General features: G+C 46.6%; 4 protein-coding genes across 5 annotated transcripts; 2 read left to right on the top strand and 2 right to left on the bottom strand.

Moving 5' to 3' along the window:
• Positions 1 to 4650: 4650 nt before the first annotated feature.
• Positions 4651 to 6278, bottom strand: Tilb (touch insensitive larva B). Its single transcript, XM_076895879.1, is given in 3 exon segments — positions 4651 to 5095; positions 5188 to 5820; positions 5912 to 6278. Coding segments are annotated over 3 exon segments (1407 nt in total). The 5' UTR covers positions 6241 to 6278.
• A 139-nt stretch (positions 6279 to 6417) lies between these two features.
• On the top strand, positions 6418 to 8600 carry Rhp (GTP-Rho-binding protein rhophilin). Its single transcript, XM_076895878.1, has 8 exons — positions 6418 to 6432; positions 6531 to 6914; positions 6979 to 7077; positions 7196 to 7466; positions 7543 to 7737; positions 7839 to 8068; positions 8168 to 8320; positions 8397 to 8600. The coding sequence occupies exons 1-8, from the start codon at positions 6418 to 6420 to the stop codon at positions 8598 to 8600; spliced, it is 1551 nt and encodes a 516-aa protein (XP_076751993.1).
• A 1794-nt stretch (positions 8601 to 10394) lies between these two features.
• On the top strand, positions 10395 to 11981 carry LOC143423737 (clavesin-1). Its single transcript, XM_076895263.1, has 4 exons — positions 10395 to 10795; positions 10945 to 11255; positions 11358 to 11451; positions 11528 to 11981. The coding sequence occupies exons 1-4, from the start codon at positions 10411 to 10413 to the stop codon at positions 11677 to 11679; spliced, it is 942 nt and encodes a 313-aa protein (XP_076751378.1). The 5' UTR covers positions 10395 to 10410; the 3' UTR covers positions 11680 to 11981.
• A 223-nt stretch (positions 11982 to 12204) lies between these two features.
• Positions 12205 to 13694, bottom strand: LOC143423738 (methylmalonic aciduria and homocystinuria type D homolog, mitochondrial). Of its 2 annotated transcripts, none has more exons than XM_076895264.1 (5): positions 13560 to 13694; positions 13282 to 13426; positions 12793 to 13211; positions 12436 to 12652; positions 12205 to 12316 (listed from the first exon to the last, which is right to left on the bottom strand). In XM_076895264.1, the coding sequence occupies exons 2-5, from the start codon at positions 13424 to 13426 to the stop codon at positions 12228 to 12230; spliced, it is 870 nt and encodes a 289-aa protein (XP_076751379.1). In that variant the 5' UTR covers positions 13560 to 13694; the 3' UTR covers positions 12205 to 12227. The 2 variants fall into 2 exon arrangements, with proteins under 2 accessions (XP_076751379.1, XP_076751380.1); XM_076895265.1 differs by having other exon boundaries at positions 13288 to 13426.
• Between the last annotated feature and the right edge of the window lie 149 nt (positions 13695 to 13843).

The following is a 13843-nucleotide window of genomic DNA, read 5'->3' as shown; positions in this document are numbered from 1 at the left end:
CCACAGACTGAATGTTTGCGTGAAAACAGGTATCGGTGATCGAGAGTCTTTACCCAATTTGCGAAACCTTTTAAGACCGTGCCAAATCGATGAACCATCGAGAAAGGTGCAATGTCGAAAACGATGTTGCTCGTCTATCCGGAAACCGATCGAATCGAGCCGTCGGTACGGCGACTAATTTCCGGTTATCGATATGGACACAACGTCGACCGATTGCGAGGGGAGACCAATTTATTTTTCGAATCTCGAATTCAACGACTGTTCATACTGTATGTACTAACGTTATCGGATCCCAAGACAATTTGTATCTATATTGTGAATACACGAATCTAGATTTAGTACCAATACATTGCGATTAATACAATCAAGCGTGGCTTGTTTTATTTCACGAAACACATATTACCTCTGGATTAAATCGACGAAGAAGAGTCCTGAAAGAGAAGAAACCTGGTAACGGACGGGCGCATCGATGGTATCGTATCGTATCGTATCGTATCGTATCGTACGCACGCACGTAAAGGCGCACGCGCACGCGCTTCTACTCTCGTCACACCTGTGGAAGAGAACGATCGAATCGAATCCCATCTGCAGGGAAAGAGGCGAGGTCGCGCGGCTTACTAGCCGATGTGTACACGCGTGAACAGCGTACTTGCAGGAGTATTTCAACATTCCCAGTGCTGATTGATCGCGCTGCTGTTCGCAATAACCGTTCCACCCACGTCTATCTAATCGGCCTTTCTGTTTTTTTCTTTCCTTCGGCCCGTTTCTGTTTACATGGTAACGCGTTCGAGAACTCTTTCACGCAATCGCGAACGCGAGTGACGATCCGACGTGTATACCCTTTAACCGATGGCTGGTGTCGTAATCTCGTACAGTTTTGTTACCAACCCGGAAAATCTATATGCATCCGATTCTCGAGCGACGTCTCAGCCGAATCAACGATTCTATTTTTTTAATCGAGCATAAAAGCTCGACCCAATGAATAACCGTATACTCGACGTGCATTGACCAAAGTAAACCGAGGGGCCGTTTTGAACGAATCTATCCAAGCTGAATCATGTTGTCACTTTACTACGACAGGTGAAACGTGTCGCCCGCGTGGTCGAAGAGTAAGAATGTAAAAAGGATACAATGAACGTTCCGATCGTGTCTGGAGAGATCGTCGAGGATGATATTCATAAGCCACGTTTCGTTAGGGTAAGTATCCGTGTGTACCTCTTTAAGCGCACTTTTCATTTCATGCTCGTGCCGTGTTGTCGCGCATCATTCTTCCTGTGAAACGAACCGTGCGTACACGAGCTAGAACCATGCTTCCGATCAACCGGTTCCTTCCTTCCTTCCTTCCTTTATCACCATTGTTTGCTTCCCTCCAACTGTCTCGGTTGTTTGACGGGTTGTGCACGATTTCTAACGTAAAATCGAGACGATTCCATTTCAACTTTCTCCGTCTACAGATCATAGAATGTCGATCCAGAATGCGAAACATTCCACCAGAGGGTGTGGAAGAGGGAGGGAAAGAGAAAGAGAGAGAGTAGAACTTGTTCGTACGATCCGATGAAACTTTTCTTTTTTTTTTTTCGATGTGTCTCGCATTTAAAAAAAAAAAAAAGCCAAAGAACCATGCAACGCATAAAAATCGATAGAGCATTACGTATTCGATTACATAAAAGTTATTGATCATTCGCCATCGCTGTTTCTACGCTTTCTCTTTAATGATCGTTTTTGCATAGGCAGCGTCTTAAAAATATGTTCGGTCCGTTTTACGAATATTATCGATGAATTTAAAACGCGCGCGAATTTTACGCCACGTTAAAGTAATTATCTGTTACAACCAGAAGAAGGAAATAATACGTTACCGTTATTGGAGATGCTGAGAATTTCTCAGTAGTAGAATAATTCGTATAATGGAGTAATTCGATATAGGGCATAGAAACAAACCTTTCGATGCGTTAAGAAATCTATTTGACGCGAATCTTTATTCGATGTTTTCGTGGTGAAGCATGGAACTAGAGAACGAACCGATCCGATGCCGATCGAAAGAGAACGAAGTCGCGCGTACCTTGGCGAAGGTTAGCGAAAATTACCGAATGAAAGGATGGATTCGAACAGCCGTCGGCTCAAACTATTCGAATAGACTGTACGAATCCATGGTAAGCCGTGTGACGCGCGCGCTATTCCATCCATCGAGATCGACGCGGAATTAGCAATGGTCCGTAAATCTTCTTGCTCGATCTTTCATTCTTTCCCACTCTCAGCCGTTATTGCCCCCCCACTTCTCTACATCGGTTTCTCTCTCCCTCTGTCTACCTGTCTATCTTATTTTGTTCTCCCTCCTTTTCGCGGGCGCAACACCGTTCGTCGGCCCGAGAATTCCGCTTTCCCGTAGAAAAGAAACGCATCGCGGAAACATTGAACGTGTATACTTTTGTAACGTCTCGCTCAGTTTCCCCTTTCCGATACGGGTCTCCGTATACGCGGCCGCAATGTGACCGAACGTCGCAACGATCATCCGTCGCAACTATGGATTACTTTCAATCGTATTTCGCCAGAGGAACTTTATTGGTGTTCAATAGTGAATAGACGGATATTTATTCGTCGAAACAGTGCGGAGAGAGTAGGAAAGGAAAGGAAAGGAAAATATCGAGTGCCTACGAGTCCGTAGTTACTGTCAGGAAAGACTTTTCGTCGCAACGTTCACTTCTATTTTCAGTAGTATTATCCACAGCTTAAAACCATGCTGATTCTTCCGGATTTGAGGTTACAGGTAAATGAAAATCGTTCATCTCTATTCCCTACTAGCGTTTCACTTTTATTTAGAAAAGCTATCTAATTATTAGAAAAGTATCTAATTACAATAATTTCCGTGTATAACAACGATCCCTGAATATGAAACTCTCTCTCTCTCTCTCTCTCTCTCTCACTCTTCTCTCAAAAAAGCTCGCGACGCGGCAAGAAATATTGTTGTCGACGGAGAAAGAGAACCGTCGTCGGATGGTTTGCGGTTGTTCGAACGCGAACGCGTACATAAATAGCATGCCTCGACTCCGGTAGAGCGTGCCTGGTCCGCTAAACTCTCGACGCGATACCAGCAAAACTACTCCAATTGGTAAGGAACGTGTACGTGAAGTTCGTTTGGTGGCTGGTCTCGGACGTATTCGCGTCGTACGATGCTCGTATCCCGACGGATTTGGAGGAACAAAGTTCGAGGAGGAATCCCGTTAGCGTTCCGCATCTTCGCGTCGAACCCGTTCTCTTCTCGACGATGTCTCTTTCGCGCGAACAGATCAAATGAAATGGAACGGAACGGAACGGAACGGAACGGAACGGAACGAAATGGAACGGGATAGAAAAGAAAAGAAAAGAAAAGAATGGAATGGAATGGAATGGAATGGAATGGAACGGAACGGAACGGAACGGAAGAGGGCACAGAGGGCCGCCGCCGGCAAGGTCTTCGACCTCGTTTCTTCGCCGCTCGATTCCGTGTTTCGTCCCAATTAGTTGGCAATGAGCAATGTAGCGACCCGGTACAGGTAGCGAACAGGTAAAGAGCGATGATTTTTTGGAAAGAGTTCGATGAGATCGATCGACAGGTGGTAATCGAGTACTCTGAGCGCGCTGAGGTTAAAATTCGAGCTCCCCACTCCAGGACAAATGATCTTATAGTACAGTTTCTCGACAGAGTCGCGGTAGTAGCTCCTCCGAGTAACGAGGCGGTTCGAGCGGAGAGGAGATAGCGATCGAGTGGAACGATGCGGTTACGCGAACGAATACTATGTTGAAGTGGACCTGTTACGCGGGTTTGACGACGAAGAATCACGGATCCCGGCCGACTTGGCCGGACGAGCGAAGAGAGAAGAGGAGAGGCTGGGAGCATGCATCGTCGCAGTACGCGCGAGTAGAGTGTATCACTCGGCCGTATCGTACGGAGGATGTAGAAATATCACGAGATTCCTGCTCGTCGGGGAAAAAGGGTCTCGGGGTGAGAAAAATTGGTGGTCATCGGGTTTCTTTTAGTTCGGTGGAACTAGTCGCGTCTCTGAAACTACTCCGCGTGACGGGTAGCCAAGGCACGGTGAACTCGAGGCGACGATCGACTCGATTTCGAGTGGGATCGAGCGTAAACGAGATTGATAATTGGCTGGTTCGACTGGCTGTGTGCAGGGCTCCGATCCCAGGGTGGCCACGTGCCGTGGAAAGCTGCAGAACAAACGAAGCAAACTGAACCAGGAGATCAACAAGGAGCTTCGGTTGCGAGCCGGCGCGGAAAACCTGTTCAAGTGACCATTCTAATCTTTTCCGCGTAAACCTGCGGCCACCACCTGCTCGTTTCCCATATTTATATTCTCCTCTGTTGTACATTTTAGGGCGACTACGAACAGAAAGTTGCGGGAAACGGTCGCACTGGAATTGAGTTTCGTTAATTCGAATTTGCAGCTGCTAAAGGAACAACTCGCCGAGTTGAACAGCTCGGTCGAGCTCTACCAGAACATCGACAGGTCGGTAAAAGAAAGTTATTCTCGTTCGGATCTCGATCGCCTATCGAATGTGTATACCTGAAAGCGTGTGTTTTATTTTTTAGCGAGGAACCGGCAATGCCAATGATACCGCTGGGATTAAAAGAGACCAAAGATATCGACTTTCGAGATCCGTTCAAGGTGGGGTTCCTAACTTTTGCGCTCTGATCGGAAACACGCGTTCGAGCGGTGGTACTTGCCAATTTTCGTCGTTTTCGTTTTCATACTCTTTTTCTTTTCGCTCGACGATTCTGAAAAAGTCCACGCTGGTGTTCGCGTCAGGTCCGATTTCCAAGTACTCGCGTACACTGGTCGTCGATCGTTTCTTTACTTCGATGGCGGTGGTATGCCCCTTCCGGTTACCACCGCTACCCAGCCAGTTATTGCTCGGGATGATCGTAGCTAATGGATTCAAGCGTGGCATCGTCACCAAGAGGCTGCCGTTGGTCACATTTCTTTGGGCTACGCTATCCTTTACCGATACCTCGCAGGGTAGAGTCAACTGTAGCACCTTTCCCTTAATGGTAACGCGCACGTATTCGGGCTGCACATCGACTTCGACGTAGCACGTATCCAGATATCTAAAAAGCGTATGCATCACCGGTTGTTAATCGCCAACGCTCGTCTACGATTCGGTTTCTCGGTATACCGTTATTATCGAATCGTCGCATACTTGTACAGGGCAACCTCCAAGACGATGCGATCCTTGTACCGTTCTTCGTCCAAAGTGAACGACACCTTCGGTTGATTTACGTTATACGGCCTGCCGTCGTCTGGATTGAATAACTTTGGTTTCGAAGCGATTCGTTGTCCGTTGTTTCCTCGATCTTCCTTCTCCCGACTCTGTCGCCGCTGGTTTCGCAGAAATCGTTGCGCGATCGCGACGCGCTCCTCTGGCGTGTTACGACTGGTTCGATTCCAAAATGTTTCATCTTCCTCTTGCTCCTCCTGCTGAATGATTAGTTATAATAACCGCGGATCGTTTTACCAGGTAGGTGCTGCGCGAGGATATACTCTTCCTACCTCGCTCGGCTCTTTCCGCTCGCTACCACCACCACCACCACCACCACCACCACCACCAAGTATTTCCGCTTTCCTCGTCCTCTCGTGTCTCGCGGAACTTTCAACAATCTCCGCTTCGATTCGACCGTAAACCTGCAACGCTTTTATACGTTCGGATCTCTCGATCGGGACGCCGTCCAACTCTTTCAGTTGCGACAACACCACGATCGTGTACTCCCTGTATCGTTGGTAGTCGGTGCACGGGTTCCCCGTCAGGAACAACTGTTCCAAGTGCTCGTTGCATCTGTATACACGTGTACCATCCGTTGTTAAGAGAGAACCACCGAACCAGACCGTTTCGGTAAATTAGTGCGCGAAAACGTGTGGCTCAATACCTTAAGCTCTTCAATCCTCGAAGATCGCCGATAAAATTGACCGTCAGATCCAACTTTCTTAAGCTCTCGAGACCCTCCAAGTTTTCGATCGCCTCTATGTTGTTCAACGCCAAATTTAGATACTCCAAGCTCTTCAACTTGGTCAGATTCTCGATTTTCGATATGAGATTGTGCTGGAGCAACAAAATCTTCAAGCGTTTACAGGTATCGTCGATCAGTTCGATCTTGGCGATGTTCTCTTGGTGCAGCGCGATCTCCTCGAGCGTCGAAAGTTCGCCCTCGTTGTGCTCCGAACGTTTTCGGAGTAGGTCGAGCGTGATCCTCGACATTTCGAAGACGAGTCGATCGGTCGAAATGACGGTTGGCGAGTGGCGGTCGCTAAGCAGCACCGGCGGTACGGAAATAACGATTAAATAAACGCGCGCGTCGATTGTTATCCGCAGGACTTTATCCTGGAACACTACAGCGAGGATGGGGCCAATTACGAGGAGGCAATCGCCGATCTGATGGATACTAGACAGGTAAGAGGAGGGTAGGTAAGAGGAGGGTAGGGGATTAATGATTAATGATTAATGATTTAAATTCATGATTGTTTGGTTAAACGTTGACGAAACAATAGGCAACGCGAACACCGACAAGGGACTCGGCCGGCATCGCGTTACTCTTACGCTACTACAATCAATTGTACTTCGTCGAGCGAAGATTCTTCCCACCGGATCGAAGTCTGGGCATCTATTTCGAATGGTTCGATTCGTTGACCGGCGTGCCGAGCTGTCAACGCACCGTGGCGTTCGAGAAGGCCTCGATTCTGTTCAACGCAGCCGCCCTCTACACTCAGTTCGCCGCGAAACAAGATCGTCGTTCCGCGCGAGGCTTGGACCAGGCGATCGACGCGTTTCTCCGAGCAGCTGGTACCTTTCGTTACATACACGAAAACTTTACCAATGCACCGAGTATGGATCTCGGCCCGGACATGCTCGAGATGCTCGTCCAACTGATGCTGGTAACTGCAAACTAGCCGTACCACCCTAATACGATGCTTCTACACGTATAATATCTGGTTTCAGGCTCAGGCGAGGGAATGTTTGTTCGAAAAGTTGGAATTCCAATCGAAGGACGGAAGGAACATCGACGTTTCGTTGGACCTCGCTCAGGAAGCGTCACAGGTAGCGTCCATCGAGGTTTCACGTACGCGTGCCTTTATACATTATTATGTATATATTTCGCCTAGATTCCCCGTACGATTTTACCGAACGGCGAACGATTCGGTCGTCGATTGCTTAGGTTGCGGCCGTCTACAACGACGTCCATGGATCGATCTCGCGCGAGCCAGTCCGCGACTACGTCCCGGAGACTTGGATCTCGTTGATCTTGGTCAAGCGAGAACACCATCTCGCTCTCGCTCACAAACATCTCGCGCTCGGATTGTTCGACCGGCCTGTAGCCGAGTGGCGGCCGGAAACTAAACTCGCGTTGGAGCATGTACAAAGGAGCGATGGAAAAACTCAACTGGACGTGATCGTGCCACGGGACGAGAACGAGAGGAAACTGTTAGGTGCGTACTTAACTCTATTTCCTATCTTTCCTATTTGCTATCTTGTCACTTGTACACCACCGTGTTACCGCTTCAGGGAAAGCACATCTGAGGGAAGCTTTGGTGTTGCACGAAGAAAGTCAAAGGCTGCAAAGGATGTGCAGAGACTTGAAAGCGAAACAAGCGCTCGCCAAAGTTCTAAAGAGAGTGCAAGAATCAACGATCGAGAGTTACAACGGAATCGGTGACGAGGACGATTTCCGAGGATTATTGGATCCTCCCGATATTATAGGTAAGGCGATTACGGTAATATAAAAACGTAACGTACGGTAGTATAAAAACGTAAACGTAAACGTAAACGTAAACGTAAACGTCCCCTCTGACAACGCGCAGCGTCTACAAAGTTTCAACTGAACATCACACATCCGGATTTTGGACAACACGGGGTGGAGGATCTGTTCAGATCACTGGGCCCGGTCGCGATATTTTCAGCTAAAAGGCATTGGACCGCGCCGCGATTGATACAACTTCAACGAGGGCCGGACGGCGAAGGGTTTGGGTTTAGCGTTCGAGGAGACGCTCCTGTAATAATAGCTGCGGTCGATCACAATTCGCTGGCCGACGTAAGTCTCGCCTAGGCACAACGCCCTAACTCTGTAATCTCTCGCACCGAAAGGTTTTCTTTTCATTTCACTCTCCTCTCTGTTTGTTGTTCCCACCAGTTAGGTGGTATGAAGGAAGGCGATTTCATAGTAGGAATCGGCGATAAAGACGTGAAATGGGCCTCTCACGAACAAGTAGTCCGACTGATCAAGCAGTCCGGTGATTTTATTCATTTAAAGTTGGTCACGCCAATGGATAGAAATTACTTAAAGGTAAACGAGAACGGCAAAGGTCGTTGATATTGAGAAAAACGACCTAATAACCAGAGACCTGTTACGGATATTCTAGAAGCCGGGTAAAATCGTCAACCAGCACGACAAAGGAAGCGTTTCGGCGAGCAGCTCATCCGGAATTTCCTCCGGTCAACCAAGTCCAGCCGGTTCCGTTACTACCGCTCACGTAACTAAGAAACTGCCGTGGAATCCATTTAAAAAGTCAACCACGCAACGCGACAGTAGAGACCTGACGTTCGACAACGTTATTCTCAGATGACTCGTTACGCGTCGTACGCGATTGTTGGGAACTTTACCGTCACCGCTCGACCGACATTCCGTGGAGAATATTTTATCTGCTAATATATATACATGTTACACCTATACTACGTATACACTTACACATATAGACACGTATATGTGCGTAACAGGAACATTTCCTAGAGGAGATTTCGATGAGAAGAATCTGATACAACCGATCGAGTGAACCGGCATCTCTCGTTAGATGAACACAGGATACAACGGTAATAGTAATATAAACGTTCATTCACCGCCGACATGCCAATAATAGATATACACGTATACATATAATATTATATTTCGTTCAAGGAAAACGAGTCATTTATTTTTATCCTTAATCCTTTTTACCCCTTTGCATTTTTATGCAAATGTTCGACTGTAACATTTAACTTGAATCGACGTTCGTTACGCGGAAATCTAAGAAATGTACGAAAAATCCTGTTAGTACCTACTGATAAGGTTTAACAAATTTTTAAAAAACATACATTACTATACGGATATAGTAATGTTAGTTAAGCTTTGGACGCGTGTTACCTGGATGATTCGAGAAAGCGAGAGACAAAATACCTCCTGAGCGCAGCAACTTTCACCGAGCCGAAAAACCTCGTCGTCGTACAGAGCGATCGCATCGATTACGCAACCGAACGGAAAGAAATGCCAGTCACGTGTGGCGAACGATCGTGGACGAGACGTTGAAATTGGTTCCGTTCGAAGCGTTTTAAATACGAGACGGTGATGAAAAACGAATTAGAGTATCGTCTCGTACGTTTCATACGTATAGCCGTGTGAACGAACCGCGCGAACGTTTCGCAAGCTCTCCGGTGCTCTCCGTGCTCGGTAGAGCGATCGAAAGAAAGAACTCGCGGTGAAAGTAGCAAGGAGAATAACGAGAAAAAAGTGAAATCTACGAATCGAATTTAAGGAAAAGAAAGGGAAGCGATTCCCTTCGAGTTGCGCGTAGAACGGTGGAACGGCGTTAAAAACAGCGTTGAAAAGCAGAAAGAGCGGTAAGAGCGGTGCGCGTACCACGATCTGGCCTTAAATTGATCGGACGAGCAAGCAAGCGGGTTACTACGATCCAAGTCGGTCGACGAGCCGAGCGTGGTTTCTCATCGCTACGGAACGTAAACGTACCGATGTCAGTCATCGTGATTCATACGTGTCGAGTGTGTCCGAATCGATTTCTATCTTCTCTTGTCGAGTACCGGGAGTTTGAAAGTTGCCGACTGATGCCTGCCAACGCCTGTTCTACAAACCTGTACGGGAACGAGGACGCGGACACGGACGTGGAAAGATATGACAGAGGTATATAGAGAGACTCGATGAATCGCGCGGACTCTGTTGATCGCTAGAAAGCGCCTCGAAGAATCGCAAGGACACGCTTATACCATTGCAAGTAGATCGACATCGAACTTTCTCCTTGACGACGACGACGACGACGACGACGACAACGACGACGACGACGAGTCGGCGAATGGCGTAAGAACTCGTCGCGTCTCGTAATCTTTGATAATTTGCTTGAAATTCGAACGAGCGAAACGAGGACGCGGAAACAGGGAGGGGGCGTGGGGGTGGGGAGGTGGTCGGGTGGAAGAGAGGGATGGGGATGGGCGGGAGAGGTAAACGGAGCGGAGGAGAAAGAGAAGGCAAAGGAGCAAGAGCAAGTAGCGGTAGCGGTAGCCAGTAGCAATAGGACTAATACAGGGAGAAGGTGAAAGAGAAAGAAAGAAACGAAACGGAAAGCGCGAAACGAGTCGCAAGGAAAAGCTTGATCGTTCCGAACGTCGGCGATGGCTAAGTCGACGGAAGATGAGTACGGGCGCGAGTTGAGCGATACCACGAGAACGATTGCCCGCGTCGAACTTCGCGAGGACGATGCCATCAAGGAAGAAGCTCTGAATCAATTCAGACACTGGATTCGCAAGCATCCGAATATCAAGCGTTGCAGAACGGATGCGGCCTTTCTCCTCAGGTTTCTTCGAACGAAAAAGTTCAGTGTGCCGATGGCGGAAGAGATGCTGGAGCGTTACCTGACGATCAGACAATTGTATCCAAACTGGTTTCAAAACCTAGACATCGAAGATCCGGACATCGAAGCCATCGTAGATAGTGGCTATCTTGTACCGCTGATAGAGCGTGATCGCCACGGCCGACGAGTAATACTTTCCTGTGCCGGTAAGTACCGCGGAGCACGCGCGTCACTTATTATACAATCCTCTTTTCAAACTGTGTCTTGTCCCACTTTCTCTTCTTCCTTCTCCTCTCCTTTGTTACAAGATTACGGCTCGTATCGCGTTTCTTCTATTTTCTCCTCTACGTTCCAGGACGTTTCGATCCGTACAGATTCACATCCGCTCAAATGGCCAGAGCTCACAGTCTCGTGGTGGAGGCTCTGATGGATGACGAGGAGAATCAGGTTCGTGGATACACGCACATCAACGACGAATCTGGACTGACAATGGGTCACCTGAGCGCCTGGTCTCTAACGGACATTCGCAATATGTTACGATGTATTCAGAACAGTACGCCCATGAGACACAAAGAGACGCACTTTGTTAATATTCCAAGTTGCGCGATTAAGGTTATAGAGTTTGGCATCTCTCTTTTAAACGAGAAACTAAAAAATCGAATTACGGTACGTAACGGTGACAGGCTTGAACGGTTCTCTCCCATATCTTCGAGTAATCGAATAGCAGCAGACTTTTGCAATTGATCGGCTTATTTTCTTTCATTCAAGGTGCACAAGAGCCTGGACGAACTGAGAACCGCGATCGATCCAACAATTTTACCGAAAGAATACGGAGGAGAGGTTCCTCTCTCGGAGATGATCGGTAGGTGGTCATCGGTTCGCTAGTTGATATTCTAAAAGATACATACGTTTTAATTTCGATTGGTTCTGTTTTTCAGCTACTTTCAAGAGAACCTTGAAGGAGCAACGGAATCGAATAAAAGAACTTGACGACATGTACATAGATATTTCGTCGACGGATTGCCAGTATGCTCCCAACGACAATTTATGCGGTATCTCTGGCTCTTTTCGCAAATTGGAAGTCGACTGACCTACCCTTCTTATTGCCATGAGAGCCTTCCCCTCTCTCCTATATAATTTCTTTGCACGTAACGAGAAAATCCAATCGAAACTCGGATTTATTCGCCCTTCTAGATAAATATTTATTTTTATCTCGTACTTATCAGAACTCTCGTGCCGGTGGTATTAGTTACCTACGATCGTTTAAATCTATCTATGTATCTATGTACATAACATAGGATAAGATGAACAACACGCGGTACGTATGATCGATGCTGATATTCGGACCGAATTTGCGGCGCGTTTAAGTACGACGCGCGATAACATGGAATATTAACGTGAAACGAAAACAGTTTTAGCAATGCGATTGTATCGAACCGTACTACCTTTTAGTAGAATTATACAATTCAACTCAACAATTTATGCTACATATAGTCTGCAATAATATTTTCGACGACGAGATACCGCAACGTAACGCGCGTTAAAACGTACACACTGTATCGATATTATTCCTCTCCTCCTCGTTTATGTTTTCTTTTTCTTTTTTTTCTCCGCATTTTTCACCTTATTCTGTTTTTATTAAGCTTCGTTAACATTTACAAGCTCGCAGTCACGCAGAATCTCTTTTAAGAACTCTGTACTCGCAGGCGCCGTGGTGTAGAGATTTCCTGTAACGTACGGAACGGTATGACAGCCGTGTTCTCGATCGAATCGCTGCATACATCCACGCAAAACTGATAAACCTTTCATAAATTATCGAATAATTTTACAATTACGGATTACTTACCGAGAAAATTTTTTACGTTATTGTCGTAAAAAATAACTTTACAATTGTTTCTATGTAATATTTTAAATCCTAAACAACGGAATCTTTCGTCCGTTTTATAAAGAGCACTGTTTTTCTGCGAATTCAAATGTGGTTGCCCACTGAATGGATTGATAAAGTCTGCCCAGTATCCCATTCTCCTCAATTTTGCACAGATATCCGAAGCAGCTAGTACAAACTGCAGCATACAAGATAAAACGGATAAACGTTTCTTAAAAAATAAATAAATTTTGTCCGTCGACAACTCCAACGTTCTATGGACGGTTACAAGCGTAGGTATAAGCTAGAGTAGAGCGACAAGATCTACGTTTTACTCACGTATTTAGCTAGTTTCTCTGTTTCCATTTCTTTATTCCATCGCATAACTTTGGCGTTAATCAACTGACTGATAGTAATTATAGTGAGTTGGGGAGATCCGACGTCTAAGCATCCTGGAAACAGCTCCTCTATGCCTTTTCGTAACAACAACGGACACTCTTGCGCGACGCAGCGTAGGATCGAATGCTGATCCCTGGTGTCCCTTAAACGAGTCGAACGACGAACAGGCTTTTCTTTAGGATCATCCGTCGAAAGGTTTTTCTCACTGGTACAAATATCGAGCAACTGCGACCTAACCTGAAGGGTTGTGGTTACATCGGACCAGCCAGGACCTATGCTCCCAGGTAAATAAAATCTAAAACCTCTCGGTGTCAAAAGTTCCCAGTTGGAATCTATTCCGAGCACAGCACCGTCCATGTCTGGAAAGATTCGTCCACGACGATAATGAAGAAAAAAAATACGAGACGAGGAACAGATGCGAACAATTACATTTACCGTCCAAGTTCTCACTGTTTGTCTGGACGACTTTGTACGAATTCGTGCTCTTGTCGTTACGCCGAGAGTAACAGTTCTTTGCAAGGTGATTAAACAGGGTTCTGGTATTGGTTTTTCTCGCATGTCTTATACAAAGCATCTGAAAGGGATTGACGTTCTGGAGGTTAGGTTGAAACACCACGGGCGTACGTACGAGGAACTAACGAGTGGTGGTCATTGTTAACAGTCCTGCGAATAAGTTAGTTACACAAAAAGATAGTACGTATCGTTACCGTTAAATCACGATTCACATGCTGAACATAAAACTTCCTTTAACGAATGTACCGTTTTGCGTCTGGATTATCTAACCCCGACGGTCGTTTTGATCACCCGTGCATTTATTTATATGTATACATAAGAGTACATACGCAGAAGTTGCGCGCGCCTCTACGACGATAAGCAACGGTAGACGATAGACGACGGAGCGACATCGTTCGTGCATCAACGGAAACTACCGAACCGTTAGTACCGATTCGTTCGTCAGATGGGCACGGTGTACCTTGTTGGTTATCTTCTA

Source organism: Xylocopa sonorina, chromosome 5 (genome assembly GCF_050948175.1).
Source record: "Xylocopa sonorina isolate GNS202 chromosome 5, iyXylSono1_principal, whole genome shotgun sequence".
Lineage (NCBI taxonomy): Eukaryota > Metazoa > Arthropoda > Insecta > Hymenoptera > Apidae > Xylocopa > Xylocopa sonorina.
This window is presented reverse-complemented; position numbering and strand designations above follow the sequence as displayed.

Bases quoted from the DNA above. Each gene is read 5' to 3' on its own strand.
- Rhp (XM_076895878.1), top strand. The intron at 6,915-6,978 runs GTAACTGCAAAC...ATCTGGTTTCAG, and splicing joins TGCTCGTCCAACTGATGCTG to GCTCAGGCGAGGGAATGTTT. The intron at 8,069-8,167 runs GTAAGTCTCGCC...TGTTCCCACCAG, and splicing joins ATCACAATTCGCTGGCCGAC to TTAGGTGGTATGAAGGAAGG.
- LOC143423737 (XM_076895263.1), top strand. From the start codon at position 10,411: ATGGCTAAGTCGACGGAAGATGAGTACGGGCGCGAGTTGAGCGATACC. The intron at 11,256-11,357 runs GTACGTAACGGT...CTTTCATTCAAG, and splicing joins AACTAAAAAATCGAATTACG to GTGCACAAGAGCCTGGACGA. The intron at 11,452-11,527 runs GTAGGTGGTCAT...TCTGTTTTTCAG, and splicing joins TCCTCTCTCGGAGATGATCG to CTACTTTCAAGAGAACCTTG.
- LOC143423738 (XM_076895264.1), bottom strand. From the start codon at position 13,426: ATGCTTTGTATAAGACATGCGAGAAAAACCAATACCAGAACCCTGTTT. The intron at 12,653-12,792 runs GTGAGTAAAACG...TGTATGCTGCAG, and splicing joins CAGAGAAACTAGCTAAATAC to TTTGTACTAGCTGCTTCGGA. The intron at 12,317-12,435 runs GTAAGTAATCCG...CGTACGTTACAG, and splicing joins TAACGTAAAAAATTTTCTCG to GAAATCTCTACACCACGGCG.